This window comes from Cebus imitator, unplaced genomic scaffold (assembly GCF_001604975.1).
Source record: "Cebus imitator isolate Cc_AM_T3 unplaced genomic scaffold, Cebus_imitator-1.0 Scaffold375, whole genome shotgun sequence".
NCBI lineage: Eukaryota > Metazoa > Chordata > Mammalia > Primates > Cebidae > Cebus > Cebus imitator.
In genome coordinates, this window is record NW_016107690.1 from 1,176,961 (window position 1) to 1,190,702 (window position 13,742).

The 13,742-nt window shown below is 61.5% G+C and overlaps 1 protein-coding gene across 3 annotated transcripts in view; it reads right to left on the minus strand.

Moving 5' to 3' along the window:
- GNA11 (G protein subunit alpha 11) overlaps positions 1-13,742 on the minus strand; it is a 28,305-nt gene that overhangs the window by 1,907 nt on the left and 12,656 nt on the right. For 2 of the 3 annotated variants that reach the window (XM_017507448.2, XM_037731000.1), the window contains exons 2-6: positions 8,867-9,051; positions 5,585-5,739; positions 4,020-4,148; positions 543-672; positions 252-405 (exon numbers count right to left, since the gene is read on the minus strand). In XM_017507448.2, coding sequence (XP_017362937.1) covers positions 252-405; positions 543-672; positions 4,020-4,148; positions 5,585-5,739; positions 8,867-9,051 — 753 coding nt within the window. Of the gene's footprint in view, positions 1-77; positions 199-231; positions 406-542; positions 673-4,019; positions 4,149-5,584; positions 5,740-8,866; positions 9,052-13,742 lie in introns of those variants that run through there. The other variant, XM_037731001.1, reaches the window with a different exon arrangement.

Below are 13,742 nucleotides of genomic sequence, written 5' to 3' on the forward strand. Positions count from 1 at the left end.
CCCCCCTGAGACCCCTCCACCCGAGACACCCCCTACCCGAGACCCCTCCCACCCGAGATCCCCCAACTCGAGACCCCTCCCAGCTGAGATCCCTCTGCCTCACAGACTCCTCCAATGGGTATGAGGCACCCACGACGGAGAACTCATTCCCGTACCGGAACCCCCTCATGAGACCTGAGATCTCCCTCCCGTGAGCCCCCTCCCTCCCACAGGGCCCCGCTCGTGAGCCCCAGCTCGGCCGCCGGACGCACCGTCAAACTCGGGGAAGTAGTCCACCAGGTGTGAGTAGAGGATCTTGTCCTCCAGCAGGTCCTTCTTGTTGAGGAAGAGGATGACAGAGGAGTTCTGGAACCAGGGGTAGGTGATGATGGTCCGGAACAGGGCTTTGCTCTCCTCCATCCGGTTCTGTGGGAGCGAACGCAGCAGGGATCAGAGAGGCCCCCATTCCCCGGCATGCACCCGCCGACAGCCGAGGGGATCCGGGCTCAGCGGGAGGGGAAGGCCCGGCTCCCCAAGCTGGCCCTGCTCAGGGCGGCACCCACCTCGTTGTCCGACTCCACCAGGACTTGGTCGTATTCACTGAGGGCGACGAGAAACATGATGGACGTGACGTTCTCGAAGCAGTGGATCCACTTCCTCCGCTCTGACCGCTGTCCCCCCACGTCCACCATCCTAGAGGGACACGGCGCCAGGACTCAGCCACCTGTGGCCCCCAAGGCCCAGTCTGCTGTCCAAGGACGGCCCCCAGCCAGGCCCCCCCGGCACACCAGACTGGACGGCGGCTGCAGCACAAGAGCTTCCAATGTTGGAACCATCAAGGATGCACCCGAGAGTGGGCACGCCAACTCCAGGAGTGCCTGCCGCAGGCCCCTCCATCACTGGTGAAGGGGCCCAGGGGCCGCAGGGAAGCGGGCGCTAGGGTGGGGACATGAGAACCCAGGGGATTCTGGGTGCCAGCTGCCACGGGAACCTGCAGTGGGTGCCCTGGGACCCTACAGACAGCGTCTGGACATCAGACATCATCCTAAGCACAGAGGCAATTCCCCTCGCTGGGGTCAGGGGCGCAGATTTCACCCCGCATCTTTCACAGGAGTCAACACTGATGCCACAGTCACTCCCCACAGTGCCCCACGGTGTGGCGGCTCCAGAGGGCTGAATTGCCAGCCTCCGCCTGGGGAGAAGGGCTGGCGCAGCCCACGCCTCACACAGTGAGAAGCTCAACCCCACACTCAGCCACACGCCACAGCGGGAGAAAGAACAGCAGCGCAGACGCCGCCTGCGGGCAGGGCTCCGTTACAGGAGATTCACCTCTTTCCACTTGTGACTTTTCGAAGTTTTCTGGAACGAGGAAAGATACAGGCTAGGCAATGACTCACGCCTGTAATCCCAGCACTCTGGGAGGCCAAGGCAGGCAGATCACCTGAGGTTGGGAGTTCAAGACCAACCTGACCAGCATGGAGAAACCCTGTCTGGACTAAAAATACAAAATTAGCTGAGCGTGGTGGCGCATAACTGTAATCTCAGCTGCTCAGGAGGCAGAGGCCGGAGAACCGCTGGAACCCAGGAGGCTGAGATCATGCCACTGCACTCCAGCCTGGGCAACAAGCAAAATTCCGTCTCAAAAAGAAAAAAACACAAAGGCAGAAGCGGAGAGGCCCCTCAAGCCTCAGCCCCAGGCCCCAGGGAGGGCGGGGTCCGTGAATCTCTGCCCAGGATAGCGGAGCTGCCCTGGCATGCGAGCGGCGGATTCCGCCTGGTCTGGTCTGCAGGGGGGAGACCAGCAGGCACAGGCGGACCGCAGACGTGCCAGGTGACTCTGAGGGACAGGAGGGCCTGCGCCAGCAGCTGCAGCCAGGCGGGAGAGTGACGGAGCGCAAGGCCTCCCCTGCACGCCTGTGGAGGCCAGCAAGGCTGGGACTCGGGCCCTCAGTGTCTTCTCCCCACCTCAGGGAGCAGGCGCCTCTCCTGGTGCACTGGGGCAGTCCCACCAGCCTTCAAGGCCTCCAGACATAGACCAGGCCACCAGCTTTGTCCCAGAGCACCTGGGCTGCCCTCCGCCGGCTTGTGGTGGACAGAGGCGGCTGGCAGAGAAACGATGGCAGCAGAGGCGCGGGCTCAGGCCAGGGCTCTGCACTCAGCACAGAAGGCACAGCCGGAGCGGGAGCGGCCCAGGAGATCGTGGGGAGGCAGTGAGCTCGGGGAGGGCACAGACATTCCCGACAGATGGCACAGAAGGCCTGCGCTGTGAAGAGGCCAGTGTGAGGTTGCAAGGGGACCCTGAGACATGAGGTGGGGAGGGGACATTCATGCCACACCCTGGCCTGTGCCCGGCTGGCCTCAGCTTTATCCTGGGGTCATGGGCCCCATGTGAATAAAAAAGAAAAAAACCTTGAATTCTCATAACAATCCACCATTGCCCATGTCCAGAGAGGACACCACAGCTTCTGAGGCCCAGCACCTGCTCGGGGCAAGGGAACCACCCCAGGGCTTGGCGTTCCTTGGCCTGAGGCCACGTTGCTCCAGCCCTGCCTCCGTCCTCAAGCCTCGTCCTCCCTGCCTGCACTGGGAAGCGGGGCTGGAAGGACAGGTGGGGGGAACAGGAGGACGGCAGGGTTGGCACCTCCGGTCCTGGGATGCATCTCAAGGCAGGGGCCTCAAGGAAAACCCCACAGACTTCCTGGAACCCTCACAGCAGCCTCGGCAGGGTACCAGCTGGAGAGGCCCTCCAGGACAGAGCCGGCTAGCACCCCCACACACACTAAAACCTGGGGATCAGGTCTCACCCGGAAACGGTCTGTGCAGATGTCACTGTTTAGGATGACGCCACACAGAGGTGGGGGCCCTGGCCAAGGACAGGGTCCTCAGAAGAGAACAGAGGTGACCGCACAGGCAGGGAGGACACCGCGTGACGATGAGGGCTGGGTGGGCAACTCGGCCACAAGTCAAGGAACATCAAGGACATGGCCAGCACCAGGAGCTGGGAGAGGCCTGGGCAGATCCCCTCGGCCTCCGAAGGACCCGGCCCCACCCACACCTTCATGTCAGCCTTCTGGCCTCCAGCACCGGGTGGGAATTGGGCCTGCGGTTGAAGCCTCATGCCCCGCACCGGCAGCCGGGACAGGCACACACAGTCCTGCCCCTCAGCGGCTCCACAGCAGCCAGGACCTCGGCCCTAGAGACGGTACGAGGGGGCAGGAGCCACACGGGCAGGGCCCACATTCCAGGGACGGCGCAGCCTCCCAGCACTGAGGGTCCCTAGGAGAACACTGCTCTGCTGACCGGCCCCAGCCACCTCGATGGACCCTGGAGCCCCATAAGCCCAGTGGGATCTGCAGGGGCAGCCCATGAAGAACAGAATCCATGCCACCCGGCTCCTCCCCAGCCTGAAGCCCCTCCCCCCCACAGCCTCCGGCCGCATGACCCCCTCCCACGGCCTCTGTCCCCGTGACCCTCCTCCCCTCACAGCCTCTACGCCCACGGCCCCTCCGGCACCCTGTGGCAGGCCCTGCTCCGGCTGGCACTGCAGGTCCCAGCCCCACGCTCGCTCCATCCAGGCCCGGGCCTTCCCTGTGTTGCCCTGTCTCCTGACCTGCTCAAACAGCCTGAGGATGAAGACCAACAGGCATTCTGCGTTTACTGAGACGAGACCGGGTCTCCCTGTCACCCAGGCTAGAGTCCATGGTGCGATCGTGGCTCGCTTCAGCCTCGACCTCCTGGGCTCGAGTGATTCATTGCCTCAGCCTCCCGAGTAGCTGGGCCCACGGGCACACCACCACACTCATGGGCATACCACCACACTCTTTTTAAAGTATTTTTTGTACAGATGAGGTCTATGTTGCCCAGGGTGGTCTCAAACTCCTGGACTCTGGCGATCCCCCTGTCTTGGCCTCCGAAAGTGCCACGTGTGCAGGTGTGAGCGGACGCACTGGGAAAATGAGCGTCTGAGCGTCCCCTGCAGCCGGGGGTCTGGTGTCTGGGGAACGAGGTGCCCTCCCCACCAGCGGTGGCCCAGGCGGTACCTGAAGATGATGTTCTCCAGGTCGAAAGGGTACTCGATGATGCCGGTGGTGGGCACGCGGACCCGCAGCACGTCCTGCTGGGTGGGCAGGTAGCCCGAGGTGGCAATCCGGTCCACGTCGGTCAGGTAGCTGCAACACAGTGGGGGACACTCGGGCTGGCCGCGGGGTGGGGGACAGGACTGACGGTGACACAGCACGCACACCAGAAGGGGGACGGGAAGCCACCGGGAGGGTGTGGCCCGTGCACCGCGCCACCCCCAGCAGGGTCTGAAGCAGCTGCAGGGAGATCCTGGGGTCAGGCGAGAGCCTCCCAGCTCCATCTGGGCAGGAGGCGCGGGTTCCTCTCTGCGGCCTTGGGGGACAGAAGTGACCCAGCACAAGAGAAACTCCCAGGACGAGGACTCCAGCTGGTCTAGGGCCTTGTCCTGGAGCCACCCAGAGATGGCCACCAAGCGGGAGACCGTGCCCCAGGGCAGGGCACGCCCGAGCACCCCGGCTGCCCAGGCTTGAGGCTTTACAAGTGAGCACACTATGAGGAGAGCGGCGGCTGCAGAGGCCCCAGCAGAGCCCGCGCCGTCTCCCTGCTGCTCCCTGCACTGGGCGCGGCGCCCACCATGAGCAGTAGGCCAGCATCTACACAGCGCAGCTACTCAAGTCCGTGCTTGACTCCTGCTTCCTCAGTTTCCCCTCATGCCCTTTCCTGCCCAGCCGCACAACCTCTCTCTGGGAGCCCACACAGCGTTTAGCTGCAGCATCTCCTGAGGCCCTCTGGGCTGTGACAGCTTCCCATTTCTGACACCCTGGGCAGTCCTGAGTGGGGCTGTAAGACGCCGGGGAGGCCACATGCCTTCTTAGACCTTTTCGGTTCTGTCCAAAGGCCCTGGCATTTGGTCCCAAGTGCTTGGTGATCTGGGCCCTCCCACAGTCCCCCAGAGGCAGGGAACACAGAGAGGACAGGCAGGAGAGGCAGGGGATGGGCCTGTCCCTGTCCCCTTAGGGTCTCTCCCAGTGCTGGGGAGGGCTGGGGCCTCGGCCTGCAGAGCATGGAGAGGCAGCAGTGCACAGCCCGCCTTGTGCCTGCAGCCACGGCCCAGCCACCCATCAGCACACAGGTCTCCCACACCCCAGGCCCCAACGTCAGTCAAGGTCACAGCCAGTCACTGCTGGGAGACGTGGCCTTGCGGGGGATGCCACAGACAGGAGCAAGACGGGCTGGGGTACGTCCAGCCCCATCACACGGCCTTCCTAGGAGGAGACCATGGGTTGGCGGCAACAGGCCAGACTCCGGCATCACGGACGGCCAGGAGCTCAGTCCCCCCAGGGAGGGCGGCAGCAGGGCCAGGGGCACAGGGAGGCCAGTGCTACACCAGAGTCCCCCGGCTCCCGCTAAGGCCCGTCCCGGGTCTGCTCTGGTCCCTCCGTCCAGCAAGGTGGCCGGGGCCCACCACATCCGTGCCCTAGGCTAGTGGGCAGGGGGCACCCCGGGGGCTACAGAGGGCTTCGAGAAGGGCCCCCAGTGCCAGCCTGCAGCTGCCGCCCCTCCCATGACGTGCTGCCGCACTTACTACTTGGCGGAGTCGGAGAGCTGGTACTCGCGCCTGCGGTCGTAGCACTCCTGGATGCCGGGGTCGTCCCACAGGGTCTTGATGGCGCTGACGTACTGATGCTCAAACGTGGTCACCTTTTCCACGTCCACCTCCCGGATCAGGAGCGCATTGGCCTGTGAGGGCGGGCGGGGGAGAGGCCAAAGGCTTGCCAGGGGCCACGGAGCCACGAGAAAGCTCGTGATCGCCCCTCTTCCAGGCCTGCATGGACCGGGCAGCATTCTGCAGGCTGCGTGCTCAGGACCACTGACAGCTTTGTGTGCACGCGCGGCAGGAAGACGCCAGGCCGCCTCGCCGTGCGGCTCCTCCCAACAAGGCCCACAAGCAAAGCCTCCCAGCGGGGCGGTCCGCTGGGTGCCCGGAGACCGGGCTTCTGCTGGCTTCTCAGAGGTGGGAGGGGATGGCGGGGGGAACAACACACACTTCAAACCCAAGCAAGGGGAGGACCCACAGGAGGGCGGGACAGCGCCAAGCCCGACCACAGAACAGATGGTGATGGGGGCCGGGGAGCAGGCGACACCCCAGCACTCACTGCCCCAAATTCTCCAGACACACCGGGAGGCCGGAAGCCGAGTCACAGGCCACTGCAACCCGAGGCGTGCGGCTCCAGTCTTGGTTTCTGCCCTGCCTGGCTTCTCTCTTGGCACCACACCTGGCCCTGGGGACAGGCAGGCCCCTGAGCCGCGACTCTCAACGTGATATCTTGCCCAACGCATGAGCCACCTCTGCCTCACGGAACCCTGGGCTGCGGGTGTCTCGAGCGATTCATCGCCTCAGCCTCCAGAGTAGCAGGGTCCACAGGCACACAGCACCACGCTCAGCTAATTTTTAAAATGTTTTTTGTAGTGATGAGGTCTTGCTGTGTTGCCCAAGGTGGTCTCAAACTCCTGGACTCAGGCGATCCCCCTGCCTTGGCCTCCGAAAGCACCAGGTGTGCAGGTATGAGCGGACGCACTGGGAAAATGAGCGTCTGAGTGTCCCCTGCAGCCGGGCACCTGCTGTCTGGGGAACGAGGTGCCCCTTCTACAGGTTTGCTGCCCCATCTACAAAAGAAAGCCAACCAAACACACACACACATGTTCACACACGCACACGTGCTCACACACGCTTACATACACACACCCTCCAGGGGCAGACGCTGGGAAGGCTGTCTATTCGCCTCCTCCTGCTCCGAGTGCCCATCCCGGGGCACACAGGCCTACACAATCAGCCACAGTTTGCCTGAGGGACTGGGGAGGGGACCCAATGGGTGGCACCCAAGATGGGGAAGAAGGGAGTCCTGCCCTGGGCTCTGAGAGCCGTGGGGCCCTCCCAGGGTCCCCAGAGCAGAGACTCTGCCCTTGCTGTCCCCTGTGAATAACGCTCCCTGGCCCCAACTCCAGCTTCAGCCCTCCCCTCGCCCTGCCACCAGCCTCTCAATCTGGGCTAAGCACACCTCGGGGGACTTGGAAAAAGAGACACAAACCCCAAAAATCCCACTCCCTGGAAACTTCCAGATTCAGGACCAGCAATCTGCTTCTGTAGAGGGCCAGAGAGCACGCCCAGCTTTGCCGACCACACAGACGGCCTCCAGCACTCAGCTCTGCCGCTGCTGCCGAAGCACCACGGGCAACATGGCAGAAATGGGCACGTGCCAATAAAACTTTATTGACAACATCAGTCTGCAGTTTGCAGGTGCCTGTTTCAGATGCTGATGGAATCTAAGCCCAAATGTGAAGCTGGACTCTGAGAGAGACCACCGCTGGAAGGGATCACAGCAGAGACAGGGCACGTGGTAAACTAAGATCCAAAAGCAACAGACGCACCCCGGAAAACAGGGCTACAAAAGTGGGATCAGTGGCCCCATGGCTGGAAGGGCCCAGAGAGACCACTGGCAGGAACCACGGTGGCACAGCTGCTGGGCCTGCCCCTCAGGTGGCCACGGGGGAGGCTTCTCAGAGGGCAATTCCTGAGTCACCCTAGACCCAGCAACTCTGCTAGCCGGGGTACAACTGAGGGAAGGGAGCACACTGTCCACACAAACACACGTCCACAGACAGTCACAGCAGATCCATTCCCAACAGCCCACACAGGAAGACGCTCAAATGTCCACCAGGGAATAAATGGGCAAACACCGGTCCCTCCACGCACTGGAATGGGGACTCAGCCACGAACAGGGGCAGGGCTCTGAGGCCAGCCCCTGCACGGATGCACCCTGGTGACGCCACGCTCAGTGAGGGCCACCAGACAACAATGGACATGCTGTGTGATCCCATTCCTACGAAATGGCCAGGACCAGCCCACCCACAGAGGCAGGAAGGGGATGTGTGGGTGCTGGGCTGGAGAAGGGGGTCAGGAGTGACAGCCGACGGGGACGGGGCTTCCTTTGGGAAGATGAATGTTCTGGAATCAGGCAGTGGTGATGGCTGCACAACTATGCAAATATGTCGAAAGCCGCCAAATTAGACACTTGAAGCAAGTGAAGCGCATAGAATGCTGATTAAAGCTCAATAAAGTTGTTACTGAAAACAGGGCATCAAAGGACTTCTACTTTGTTAAAAGAATAGGAAAAAAAAATGAGGGCGGAGGCCAGGCACAGTGGCTCACACCTGTGATCCCAGCACTTTGAGAGGCCAAAGCAGGAGGACTGCTTGAGCCCAGGAGTTCACAACCAGCCTGGGCAACAAGGTGAAACCCCATCTCTACAAAAAAATACGACAGTCAGCTGGGCGTGGTAACGGCAGCCCCAGCTGCTCGGGAGGCTGAGGTGATCACCTGAGCGCAGGGGTCCAGGCTGCCATGAGCCTTGACCGCTCCACTGCACTCCAGCCTGGGCAACAGAGCAAGACTGTTTTCAAAGAATAAAAACACCAGGGCGAGAAGGTGAGAAGTGCAGCCCCAGGGGTTGACCGTGTGGGTCGACCCCAGGTGTCCGGTAGGCTGGTCGGCCCAGGGAAGGACCCGGAACCAGGGGCTTGTGCTGCTTATTTCCGAGGCAGCCTGGGCGAGCAGCTCACCTCGCAGGCCTCAGCTTCCCCACCCGCAGGGTGCAGCGCCCACAGAGACTTGGGAGGGAAGTGTGGGGCTGGGCCAGGCAATGCACATCTTAACTCTGCAGTCGGTCCCCAGGAAGGTAGCGGTTGCTGTTTCCATGTCCACGACAGAAACGGCCAGGTGAGCAAGGTAACCTGGGCCGGCCAGGACCCCTCACAGCCCCACCCTGGCAGGGCGGCCGCACACACCACCAGCCACGCCTGCGCTCACCTTGTTCTGCTCGTACTTGTAGAGGATCTTGAGCGTCTCCATGGCACGGATCATGGCCTGCATGGCAGTGAAGATGTTCTGGTAGACGAGCTTGGTGAAGCCGCGCTTGTCCTCCTCAGAGTAGCCGGCACCGTGGATGATGCGCATCTGTTTGATGAAGGTGCTCTTCCCGCTCTCGCCCGTGCCTGTGGGACAGGGCACGTGAGGACGGGCAGCAGTTGGGGGCCTGGCTCTCCCGCTGCCGCCCCTCCTACCCAGACCCCACTGTGCTGCAGCACCCAGCACGGAAACCAAGGTGCGTGCGGCTGACTGTCTCCACCAGACACCGCGGCCCCGATGCCTCAGGAACAGTTTAAAAAGTGCCCTTCCCACCCATCCTCCACCAAGCCAGGGTCTTACTGGAACCACCTTTTCCAGAAGTTCTGCAAGAACACACTTTCCTGGGGGCCAATAGTTTGGTATCTACATCAAAGACCACGAGGTCTCAAGCCAAATCAAGTCGCAGGGCACCGGCCCACAGCTGGGACTGTGCCGCTCCACCACGGTCACGCCAGTTCATGAGCAACATCCGCTGGTGGGGCAGCACCCTGCCGCATGGGCTCACCCCAAGGGAATGTCTCAGCACCACCCCGAGGGCTGGGCGCCCCCTTCCCCGGAGCCTTCTCAGCACCACAGCCATACTTGGCCCGCTGTGCGCCGGGCGCCCACAAGCTGCTCCCCTCTCCCTCCTGGTGATGTGGCGGGGTCAGCTGGGACCGCTGTGCCTGCCGTGAGTGACCCTGAGCACGTCCCTGAACCACTCCATGTCTCCATGCCGGCCATGACCTTGCTAATACCCACAGCGCTTCCAGGCATGAGCACACTACCGCCCCATCTCAGAGACGGGCACACTGAGGCTCCCAGAGCCCCAGAGGATCCAAAGGATCAGCAAGTCAGCCTGGAAAAACTATCGGGAAAGGGCCCAGCAGCCAACTGTCTCTTCACCCCAGCCTCCAGACAAGCCCCCAGACATTCTGGGTGACATGGGGGTCCTCACCCAAGCCCCTCTCCTACCTCGGCCTCTCACTACCCGGTCAGCCCCTGGGCAGAGACTCTGTTCCCCCACTTTCTTCACGCTCACAAGCCGGGATGCCACTGCTGGGTTTTCAATGTGCGCACAATGTGCCTCTGATGCTCTTTCCTTCCAATACTGGAGCCCAATTCCCTCCCGCTGAGCACGGGCTGGACTTCTAGTGAACAGAATGTGACGGAAGTGACAGTGCGCCATCTCCAAGGCTAGCTCACGAAGGCACAGGGTGTCCTCCTCGCTCTCACTCGTGGGTCACAGGCTCTGGGGCAGGCAGCTGCCATGTTGTGAAGCCCCTCAAGCAGCTCCACGGAGAGGCCCATGGGGTGAGGAACTGAGGCCTCCCACCCACAGCCACTAGAGGGGCCAGCTCGCGAGGGCTCCCCCAGCCCCGCTCCAGCCGCCAGATGATGGGGCCCTGGCTGGCTGCTGTCTTGACTACAGCTTCTGAGACCCCAATCCAGGACCACCCAACAAGGTGCTCCCAAATTCCCAACCTTCAGAAACTCTCTGAAATAAGTTGCTAATTTAAGGTACAAAGTTTTGGGGTGACCTCACTACACAGCAATAGTTAACTTCTACTTCCTAAACAGAGACTGCCTCAACTCCCTACTCAAGTAATCACGCCGCTCATGCCCCCGCTGGCCTAGACACTAAAGCGCCCTTGCCCTCTTCTCCAGGCTGGCCTTCACCACCTGCTGTCTCTGAATCTTCCGGCACCTCCCTGCCTCCGCACACGTCGTCCTGAGCTGGCCCCTCTGCCCACAGTGCTGTCCCAATCCCGGCTGTCTAAAGGCTGCCTGGTGCTGGGGCCCAGCTCACTTCCTCTCACAGCCTCTCCTCCAGAAAGCCTGCGAGCCCCAACACCACTCTCCCGTACTTTCTGGAAACTTCCTTGCTGCCCACAGTAGACGTCTTTGTGCAGGTGCCTGTCGCAGGCCCCCTCTCCTGGCAGCTCCTGGAGAAGAGACAGGCTCCGTGTGGCCCACAGTGGCCACACACAGTGCTGCTTTCAGGAAGCCCAGGAACTGCCCACGGCACCTGAGCTCCCTGTGGGAGGTCTCGCAAAACGCCGGACACATCACTATCAGGGAGCCCCAGGGCCGACGGCTCTCCCCATCACTTGCCTCTACCACGCTGAGTCCTTTTCAGAATAAAGAAAATGGACTTCAATTCTGTCTCAGGTAGTCCTCCGCCCTCCAGCCCTCATCTCATCCACAAAAGCTCCAACCCACCCACGTTCCAGGACAGGAGGCATGAGGGTGAGTGTGCAGGTGACACCGCCTTCTCCTGAGAGGGACCCCCACACCCCCCCCCAGCACACCCTGAAGAGAAGGGCGGTGGCAGGCACGGAGGGGATGCGATTTGAGGACTCGCTCTGCTGATGGGTGCTGAGGCCCGGGCCCTGCGGGGTGCTCAGCGGCATCCCCGGCCCCCACCCACTGCACATCGGGAGCACCACCCCTGAACTGTGACAACCACAGATGTCCCCAGACACTGCCAGTGTTCCCTGTGGGTCAGGACTGATCCCAGGTGAGACTTTTTTTTTTGAGACGGAGTCTCACTCTGCCCACAGGCTGGAGTGCAGTGGTGCGACCTCAGCTCACTGCAACCTACACCTCCCTGGTTCAAGTGATTCTCCTGCTTCAGCCTCCCAAGCAGGTCCAGAAAGCCCACAAAGGTTACAGGCGCATGCCACCACGCCCAGCTAATTTTTGTATTTTTAATAGAGATGGAGTTTCACTGTGTTGGCCAGGCTGGTCTCAATCTCTTGACCTCATGATCCACCCACCTCAGCCTCCCAAAGCGATGGGATTACACATGTGAGCCACCGCACGTGGCTGAGACTCTATTTTTAACAAAACGCTATTATAAAAGATGGCCACTCTGCGGGTTTGTTTGGAAGGGTGCAGCACCTGGAAATAGCAAACAGCACACACAGAAAGCCACATCTGACACGAGAGCAGCACAATAAAAGCCCGCCCCTGGCAGGGGCCCCGAACGTGCTTAACGCTACACCCCAGCACAGGACCAGCACACACGTTGAGACTGCCCCTGGTACAGGCCTTGCACAGCAGCAGGAGGCGAGCAGGGCCCTGCACTTGGGTCAGAGGGCACCACCCCTTGGTAACTCTGCACCCAAGTCACAAGGCCCCTCAGGCCATAAACTCCTGAACTATGAAACAAGCGAGCCTCAGCGCTCAGCAAGGATGCCGGAAGACCAAGATGGCCAGAAAGGAGTCTGAAAAGCCACAGGTCACTGCCCAGATGAGAACTGGCTGGGTACTACTGTTTGGGGATTTTGTGGGGTTTTTTCGAGACGGAGTTTCACTCTTGTTGCCGAGGCTGGAATGCAACAGTGCAGTCTCGGCTCATCAAACCTCTGCCTCCTGGGTTTAAGCGATTCTCCTGCCTCAGCCTCCCAAGTACCAGGGATTACAGGTGCCCACCACCACGATTGGCTAATTTTGTATTTTTAGTAGCGACAGGGTTTCTCCATGTTAGTCAGGCTGGTCTTGAGCTCCCAACCTCAGGTGATCCACCCGCCTCGGCCTCCCAAAGTGCTGAGATTACAGGAATGAGCCACTGCATCTGGACTTTTTTGCTTGTTTTTTTAGGAAGGCAAAAATGACAGCCGCAGCCAAGGACCTTATGGAGCTCTACAGAGGCGATCCGGGTACACTGATGGGGAAGCGAAGCGGCTCACACCTACACACCCCTGCAGGCTGACGTACGCACCAATGTGTACACACGCACCTGTGCACACCACACACACGTGAACGCATGTACACACACACGTGCACACTGCATGCACACATGAACATACACACAGGCATGCACACAGACACGCATGCAGCACGTGCACAACTGAGTGGCTGCGTGTTAACTCGTGTGCACCACCCCAGCTGAGTGGAAGCCACCCGTGTCTCCTGCATAACCCACCGAAACCAGGAGAGGCTGCAGAGGGAGGCAGGGGCCCTGGGCCGCAGAAGCCGAGCCAGGCCCAGGTGGCCCAGGGCCCCTGGCGGCCATGAGGTGCTAGCCACTGCTTGGCCCAGCCATGGCAGGGCCAAGGGCGATGCTCGGGACAGCACTCAAGCCAGGCGAGGCGACGAGGTGTGGTTTTGCAAGATGCTTTGGTCCCAGCCTGCTTTTCAAGTCGCCCTGCCTCCCTTGCCAACTCAGCTGCTGCCACATCCCGTCACACAGCGCTGTGGAGCTGGGACGCAGGGGTCCTCACACAGCACACCCAATGTCTGGATGCGTAGTTCCCCTGAGACCTCACATCCCGCATCCGGGGTGCTGGTTGGCAGAGGCTCCCTCCCATCCCACCAGCCGCCATGTGGCCCCAACGCGGCAGGCCCCAGCTCGAACCTCAGCCCACATGGCCCGCCCTGACCCAGCCAGTCCAGCCCACAGCCACATTCCTCCTGAAAGACATCTGGGCTGGAAGGCTCCTTAGGCTCCCAAACGTTCAACAGCTGCCCACTGGGGAGAAAAGCCAGCCCACTCCTCCAGAGACAGCGTGGGAGCCCCTCGAAGACTCCGCCTCACTCTGGACTTGTCCACAGGCCCTGCCGGCCCTCATCTCCCGCTCAGGCCACGGCAGGGCGCCCACCAGGGTGGCGCCTTCTGTCCATTACTCACCACACACTGAGCACCACGGCAGCATTACTCCTAAAAGCCAAAAAGCCGCCGGGCGCGGTGGCTCAAGCCTGTAATCCCAGCACTTTGGGAGGCCGAGGCGGGTGGATCACGAGGTCAAGAGATCGAGACCATCCTGGTCAACATGGTGAAACCCCGTCTCTA